The following is an 8,983-nucleotide window of genomic DNA, read 5'->3' as shown; positions in this document are numbered from 1 at the left end:
ATTTATGGACATTTATGGACATTTATGGTTTGATTTCTTTGTATGTATGGATCACTTGGGTTGTTACCGACATCTGGTGAAAATTTCATGTCATTAGCACCTCTAGTAATATATTTACTGAGAAAAATGGTGACGGGTTCAATACTTATTTTACCCGCTGTACGTAAGCTCAAAATCTTTTCATTAAAACTGGAGATGAAGGATGTTTTTAACTTGTAAATCCAACATAAATCACTGTAAACATGTAAAAATCTACATGTGCAACACCAGGAGCTTCTGCTGCTTAAGGCCCTGTCACACTAGACCACTTAGGAAACATTTTTTATGACTAAATTGTTAATAAGTTATATATTTGATCAATTTGTTAGAATTGCATTATTCACATGCCAAAAATAAGCTTTCTTTAGATTTTTTCACGTCCGTCTTCAATGTAGACATCTTAAAAATGTTCATAAGTTGTCTAGTGTGACAGGGCCTTTATAGAGTAGGTATTTTTAAATATCGTAGTTTTTGCACATTTGTCTGAGGCTTTATTTCTAGTCTGCATTCATGTCTTTATTAAGGGTGCTGTCATGTGACAGGTGTACTGTAGCCATGGGGCTTAATTTATACATTTATTTTTGCCCAGTGAGAATATAATTATTGCTTTCATGGATTTGGGAGAGAGACTGCTATTCTAACTAAAATCAGTTTTCAGTATTTTACAGACAGGAAATAAAAATTAACTCTTTTGGTTGTTTATGAACCAAAATAAAAAAAATCCTACACTTTTTTATCAGGAGGCTTTAACCTAAATGTTTCATGTTTTGTCCAAACTGTTTCAACTTGAGCGAAACAAAAACAGATGAGCTGAAATTCTGTTACCACACATTGAATGCCATACCTGTAAAAATCAGGAATTTCTTCTGCTGTCTTTTTTAGTCCAACTCTTGAACTTTATTTATTTATTTTCTTATATAAAGTGAAAATTCTGGCCATTTCTGAGTAACTCTGAAGAAAAGCCAGACTTTGTGTATTTTTACTGCCGTCTACAAGTGACAGCAAGCCTGAAACATGATTAAAACAACATTTATTTTTGGTGAGAAGTAGCTATAATGTTGAAGGAAAGTTCCCTCCCTCTGTCTGTCAGCTCCCTCCTCCTGCAGTGAATCTGAACCATCAGAGGACAGCAGGTATAAAGAGAGACGCACACAGAACGGCGCTGTGTCGGCAGAGACGCATCCCGGGACCACACAGACAAYATCTACCATCTGGAGACTGACGGAAAATATTCCTCAACTTTATATCTTTATTTGGAGCAACATGGTGAGAGAATATACTAGTTATTTCTTACTTTTTGCATTTGATTTTAATGATATACTTTTTTYCTGAATTAACCTCTCATCAGATTCAAACCATTTGTTAGTGGAGATTTTTTTTTTGTTTGATTTATTCATTTTATTTGTAACAATTATATACACAAAAAATAAAAACATCCAGTATAATCAAAATAAAATGAAAGGCAGCAAAAGATGAATAAATCTTATAATATCTGCTCCTTTTTAAATACCCAAAATATGTTCAAAATAAAAGTGAATTACAACAAAAATCAAAACAACTAAAAACAAAAAACTAAAACCAAAGCTAAATTTAAAACACCAACTCAAAACAACAATTAGCATGAATTCACTTMTKCTTCTCCATATTTCTTCAGAATACTAGATTTTATCATTCTCTTTAATATTTACAAGGATCTGACATTTTTAACCTCATCTTCCAGACCGTTCCACAAACTTATTCCCTGGATTAAAGTGGATCACTAAGGCTCGTACGGAACCAGGGTTTCACAAACATTTCAATTCCTTAAGATAATAACAGCTCTTTCTTTTAACAAAATTTACTTGAATGTTGGAAGGTAACACACCTTTGTGCACTCTGTACATTTACAGCAAAATATTATAATCGATCAAATCATAGAATTTCAATAATTTTAATTCATAAAACAATAAATTTGATGGATGGCTGTAATTCTTTCTAGTAATAATTCTTAGAGCTCTTTTCTGTTAAATAAAAATAGGATTTGTCATAGTTTTGCAAGCTTTACCCCAGACTTCAATACAGTAAATTAAATGTGGAACAATTATAGCATTATACAATTACAACAACATTTACAACAAATGAAACATCTACATTTCTCTTACTGTTACTGAATATCACACAATTTGTTTTGTCCAAGTTTAATGATAATTTATTTAGTTGAAACCAACTTTGTATTTTCACAAATTCTGTCTGTACCATCTCCAACATCTGTTCTATATCTTTACAAAAGACTGTTGTATCATCAGCAAATAGAACACACCCAAAAAGTCCCGACACATTGACCAAATCATTCACAAACAAAAAAATAATAACTTAGGTCCGAGAATGGGACCATGCGGCACTCCACATGAGATGTAACAAAACTCAGATCTTACATTATTTATTTGTACAAATTGTTTTCTATCTTCCAAATAACTAGATTCCCACTGTAATGCAGGTCCTTTAATACCATATTTATGTAGCTTTTCAAAAAGAATGCTTTGGTTAATAGTATCAAACGGTTTTTTTAAATCAACAAAATTACTCACACAGTACTGTTTTTGGTCAATAGCAGTTGTTATATGTTCTATCAATTCAATGAGAGCCATCGACATGGAATTTTTTTGGTCTGAACCCATACTGACTGCTACTTAATATATTCTGCTTATCAAGATTGTTTGATGTGTCTAATCTTTGTTTATGTTCACATCACTCAGCAGTGTAAAATCATCTAATGGGGGCTGTTCTCCCTCCAGGACTAACAGGATCAGATTGTAAACATGTAGGAACAGGACTGCTGCAGAAAATGACAAGCTGATGCAAGGAATTATCATTTTTCTTTACTTTTTTAACTGTTTTCTGAATTGTTTTGGGGACTACAGTTTGGCGGTTAGTGGTGCAGTCTTGTAATCCTAAGGCTGCAGGTTTGAGCCCGGCCCCCGGTTGCATCAGGAAGGTCATCAAACAAAAAGAAAATCTTTTGTGATGTGGCAACCCCCAAAGAAGGGAGTACCTGAAAGAGAAACAACAATCAGCTTTTTTCCCTGATAAAACTCTGCCGTCTTCACAGAGAGAGTGCATCTCCATCCACGTGGGCCAGGCRGGTGTCCAGACTGGAAATGCATGCTGGGAGCTGCTCTGCCTCGAGCACGGTGTCGGCCCCGACGGCGTTTTCCTGGATGGTCCCACTGAGCCCAACTCTCGTGAAGACCCCTTCAACACGTTTTTTAACACGGGGAGTTTTGGTCGACACGTTCCCAGAGCTCTGTTTGTGGACCTGGAGCCCACGGTTATTGGTCAGTAATCCTTCATCAGTTCAGACAGAAATCGTTTTAACATCACTTACACATCTCCATTCACAGTGATTATGCAGTTTAATACTGATGGGAACACCGAGATAAAAGAGTTCCTTCATTTTCTGTACAAAACAGGGAAAGATTTAATTTGTTACAGTTAAGAAAGACCATTTGCTCACAGTAAATATAACATCAGGCAGCTTTAAAAACGTGAAATAAAAAAGTTTTTCATTCTTTTATTATTAAAAAAACTTAGATTGCCTGACTTTTTTTTGCACTTAATTTATTTTCTAATTGCATTATAGGTCTGGACTGTCGTGTTGTCATTCATTTTCTGGGAAGTACCGTATTTATTCATGTATAATACGATCATCATTTTTTTAGCTTAAAAAGCATGAAAAAATCTAATAATCATGTATAAAGTCATCACTAATTTCAGACAGACTTCAGGATTTTTCAGCCTCTGTGGTGAAACATATTTAGGGAGACACACTACTCTTTTATTGATGTGTTGCCTCCATTTCTTTCAATAAAAAGCAAAAGAAGACAAATTTCATTCCATTATGATGTACGGTTGTTGTTCTGTGAACAGAAAGGTTTTTTTTCTTAGACTTTTGACAAAATCTGTGCTTTTCTCTGTCAGTTTGCATCTGAGTGTTCCACTCAGCGAGGGGTGGGCAATACTACAACTTTGATATCAGTCTTATACCAAGTAAATACTTGACATATTTACCAGATACTATTTCTATTTGTAATAGAATGTTCATTGAATAACTTTGTTACTGTGAGCGCCCCTTCTGGTGGGGGAACAGATTATTTTAGGGATACAGTCATTTGGCACGACCTGTCGTTGAGTGAAAAAAACAAGACTTTTTTTGTTTGTTTGTTTTAAAATAATTTAATTTAATTTATTTTGTTATCCGAAACAGAACAACAAAATTCAATGAGTTCATAGTGACAGTACAACTAGTATGAAAACTACAGCAAGCTGAGCAAGAGCCTTGTAAATGTTGATTTACCACAATGAACAGTGGGAAAGATGCTAAACAAGCCCTAATTTAGTTAAACTGTTTTAGTTTTGTTTGTTGTCACCTGCTGTGATGCTCCTGACTTCTGTGAATCTCCCTATAAATGTACATTTGTCTAAACCCAACTAAACTCAATTTATACCTTGGCCCAAACCTAATCCAGAACCCAAACATTAGGTGCAGGGTCAGGACTTGACGGATCCTAATGTGGTGTCCGGAAAAAACAGGTGTCTATACCAGAAAAGGTCCCAAAAAGGCAACAAAAACCAAGTACACACATCCTCACATCTGTATAAGGTGTTCTGTAAGAGACAACAACAACAACAACAACAACAACGACAAATTTATTTTGTAACACCTTTCAAAGCACTACTGAACACCAAAACACACACAACACGAAACAAAGAAAGAAAAATCAACGAAATAAAACAAATAAAAACAACAACAACCAGAGCTGGGACAAGTCCTGATTTTAAGCCCGGATATACACTCACCGGCCACTTTATTAGGTACACCACGCTAGTAACGGGTTGGACCCCCTTTTGCCTTCAGAACTGCCTCAATTCTTCGTGGCATAGATTCAACAAGGTGCTGGAAGCATTCCTCAGAGATTTTGGTCCATATTGACATGATGGCATCACACAGTTGCCGCAGATTTGTCGGCTGCACATCCATGATGCGAATCTCCCGTTCCACCACATCCCAAAGATGCTCTATTGGATTGAGATCTGGTGACTGTGGAGGCCATTTGAGTACAGTGAACTCATTGTCATGTTCAAGAAACCAGTCTGAGATGATTCCAGCTTTATGACATGGCGCATTATCCTGCTGAAAGTAGCCATCAGATGTTGGGTACATTGTAGTCATAAAGGGATGGACATGGTCAGCAACAATACTCAGGTAGGCTGTGGCGTTGCAACGATGCTCAATTGGTACCAAGGGGCCCAAAGAGTGCCAAGAAAAGATTCCCCACACCATGACACCACCACCACCAGCCTGAACCGTTGATACAAGGCAGGATGGATCCATGCTTTCATGTTGTTGACGCCAAATTCTGACCCTACCATCCGAATGTCGCAGCAGAAATCGAGACTCATCAGACCAGGCAACGTTTTTCCAATCTTCTCTTGTCCAATTTCGATGAGCTTGTGCAAATTGTAGCCTCAGTTTCCTGTTCTTAGCTGAAAGGAGTGGCACCCGGTGTGGTCTTCTGCTGCTGAAGCCCATCTGCCTCAAAGTTCGACGTACTGTGCGTTCAGAGATGCTCTTCTGCCTACCTTGGTTGTAACGGGTGGTTATTTGAGTCACTGTTGCCTTTCTATCAGCTCGAACCAGTCTGCCCATTCTCCTCTGACCTCTGGCATCAACAAGGCATTTCCGCCCACAGGACTGCTGCTCACTGGATGTTTTTTCTTTTTCGGACCATTCTCTGTAAACCCTAGAGATGGTTGTGCGTGAAAATCCCAGTAGATCAGCAGTTTCTGAAATACTCAGACCAGCCCTTCTGGCACCAACAACCATGCCACGTTCAAAGGCACTCAAATCACCTTTCTTCCCCATACTGATGCTCGGTTTGAACTGCAGGAGATTGTCTTGACCATGTCTACATGCCTAAATGTACTGAGTTGCCGCCATGTGATTGGCTGATTAGAAATTAAGTGTTAACGAGCAGTTGGACAGGTGTACCTAATAAAGTGGCCGGTGAGTGTAGATATAGATATAGACATAGACATAGACATAGATATAGATACTGTATTTTAAAGGACATATTATGATAATGTGTTGGAGTCTGTAAGTGGGAAGAAAAGTTTTAATTTCAAACTTTATTGCAAAAGGTTTGTTTGGTGTTCTTATTTGCTGCTAGTGTTTTAACTTCTGCATGTGAAAATATGAATATTTCTCGGGTACCTGTCGGGGCTCCTTGATAAAAATAATAAAGATTATCTACCCAGACTTGAAATAGTTTTTCAGCTTCTCCCTGAGGCAGGATGTTTCTGATTTTATTAAGATTTCACAAGTAGAAGAGTGAAGTATTTCTCTGATTAAATAGAAGTGGAATCCAAAGTAAACCTGTTTATTTTTAGGGTGAATGACCAGTTTCTGATTTAAGTGTTTTTGTCATCAGGCTTTGGTGCCAAAAGTCCCAGCATGAAGATGTGAACTGAGCAAAAACCAGCCCCTTGTCCTAGCTTTGCATCAGAGGGTCTGGACTCTCGACTATTGAGAAGCGATTTCTTGCTGGAGGCGTGGCCTCTGTTGAAGTTTAAAATGATTGGATCTGATTTACCCAATCACTAACATTTGGCTGTGACGTATGCAGTGCACCATCTCGATCGTRGAGGAAGCTAAGCTAAGAAGCTAACCAGAAATTGYGTGTGCTATAAATAACCATCCCCTACTGGGAGAAGAGAAGTACTGAGCCAAACTTGACAGTGGGGCACCAGTAACTTCATTTGGAAGCCTTGTCAATRCAGACTAGCTTCATTCACTTCCTCCACTGCCACTAAAACAGCACAGAAAATCAACGTCGTCGTTCAAAACTCCTCCTTCGGTTCGCTGATTGGCCCGGTTGAAATTCTTCCAGGGAAATTCTCGTCTATGGGMGAAATCCCAAGAGGAGCAGTGAAGAGAAACTAGAACTGAGCAGAACTGTGTAGGAAGGCAAGGGCCAGGCTAGAAAAGCACACACCAACAGTTGTTGTTTTTTTCTGTATCACTGAGGAGTGAAAATGAATTTAAGGAGGGAAAAATCTGTATTTAGTTATTTTCTTATGTGATTCTTTAAAGTCAAATCTGATTTAGTTAACTTTAACAATCTTGAGTTATTGCTTTATTGGGTAAATGTCAATAAAAATGTGAAACAGAAATTCACATTTAATACATAAAGCTTTTTTTCTAATATTTATTGTTGTCTAACCCTAGTTCAGTGTATTTTCTTCAGATGAAGTGAGAGTGGGGATGTACCGGGACCTCTTCCACCCCGAACAGCTGATCTCTGGGAAGGAAGATGCCGCCAACAACTACGCTCGAGGTCATTACACCGTCGGGAAGGAGTTCATCGATGGAGTCATGGAGCGAGTTCGAAAAATGGTCCGTAAAATAACTGGAAATTTCACTTGTTCAAAGAAATTTTCAGAAATTCTTCTAAGTGCTTCAAACCTTAGTTTTCTGTGGGGCTAATCTTATCATAATGAGCTGCATTTACTCAAATCGAATTCTTCAGCAGAAACCAGCAGCTTTTGTCTTGARCTGAATGCAATTTTATAAAAAAGTCTAACTTTACTTGCTTTTGTGATTTAAAGCACTTTACAGTAAAGATAATTCAATGGAGAAACTAACATTTAAGATCTACTAAACAAAATTTTTGCAGCCATGGAGAAAAAGAAACCCAGAACTATTTATCTATTTTTATATGAGAAGAAGTGATTCAACACCATCTGCTGGCTTCCTTAAGGCCCTGTCACACTAGACCATTTATGCCAACTTCTGAACATTTTAAAGACATCTACGTTGAAGTTGAAATTGAAAAATCAACAAGAAGCTTCTTTTCTGTGTATAAATAATGTAATTCTAACAAATTGATCAAATACATAACTTTTATTAGAAATTAAGACAAAAAATGTTACATAAATTGGCATAAGTTGTCTAGTGTGACGGGGCCTTGACCAAATTGCTCTAGGAAAGTCACATTTTCAATGGGAGACAAGTCTGGACTGCAGGCAGGCCAGTCTAGTAACCACACTCTTTTACTACAAAGCCACACTGCAGAATGTGGCTTGGCATTGTCTTGCTGAAATAAGCAGGACGTCCCTGAAAAAGGTGTGGCTTGGATGGCAGCATATGTTGCTTCAAAGCCTGCATGTACCTTTCAGCATTAATGGTGCCTTCACAGGTGGGACAGTTACCCATGCCGCACCTCATACCATCAGAGATGCTGGCTTTTGAACTTTGTGCTGATAACAATCCGGACAGAACTTTTCCTCTTGGGCCCGGAGGACACAACGTCCAAGATTTCTNAATTTTTTGATGATATTATGGACCGTAGATGATGAAATCCCCAAATTCCTTGCAATCATACATTGAGAAACGTTCTTAAACGGCTGGACTGTTTGCTCAATCAGTTGTTTACAAAGTGATGAACCTCGCCCCAGCCTTGCTTGTGAATGACTGAGCCTTTCAGGGAAACTCCCTTTATACTCAGCTGTGGCACTCACCTGTTTCCAGTGAAAATGTTCACCTGTAGAATGCTCCAAACAGGTGTTTTCAGAGCATTGGTCAGTCAGATGTGTATGTACATCTGATATTTATTTTCGAAGAGTTTTAATGAAATCCATTCTGATCAAATGCTGCTGGTGGTCCCTCGAACCCAATATAAAACCTGTGGAGACAAAGCTTTTCAGGTGGTGGCACCGAGGCCCTGGAACGCTCTCCCTATGTCCCTTCGCTGCTCAGATTCTCCTGACTCTTTTAAGAAACATCTTGACATTTTTATTCCGACAGGCTTTTAGTTAATGTGCTTTTTATTGTGCTTTAAGTGTTGTTTTTTTTTGTGATCTGTTTTATTGTTTTTAGTTATTTTGCTCTCTGTTAAGCACTTTGTGA

General features: G+C 37.9%; 1 protein-coding gene across 2 annotated transcripts in view; it reads left to right on the top strand.

Annotated features, from left to right (window-relative positions):
• The first annotated feature begins 1,071 nt into the window (after positions 1 to 1,071).
• tuba5 (tubulin alpha 5) overlaps positions 1,072 to 8,983 on the top strand; it is a 10,835-nt gene continuing 2,923 nt past the window's right edge. Inside the window, exons 1-3 of one of the 2 annotated variants that reach the window (XM_014016213.1) lie at positions 1,072 to 1,305; positions 3,128 to 3,353; positions 7,323 to 7,471. In XM_014016213.1, the coding sequence (XP_013871667.1) occupies positions 1,303 to 1,305; positions 3,128 to 3,353; positions 7,323 to 7,471 (378 nt within the window). In that variant the 5' untranslated portion in view covers positions 1,072 to 1,302. Of the gene's footprint in view, positions 1,306 to 3,127; positions 3,354 to 7,303; positions 7,472 to 8,983 lie in introns of both variants that reach the window. The other variant, XM_014016214.1, reaches the window with a different exon arrangement.

Source organism: Austrofundulus limnaeus, unplaced genomic scaffold, assembly GCF_001266775.1.
Source record: "Austrofundulus limnaeus strain Quisiro unplaced genomic scaffold, Austrofundulus_limnaeus-1.0 Scaffold141, whole genome shotgun sequence".
Taxonomy (NCBI): domain Eukaryota; kingdom Metazoa; phylum Chordata; class Actinopteri; order Cyprinodontiformes; family Rivulidae; genus Austrofundulus; species Austrofundulus limnaeus.
The sequence above is the reverse complement of the archived record's forward strand: the minus strand, read 5'-3'. Positions and strand labels throughout refer to the sequence as shown.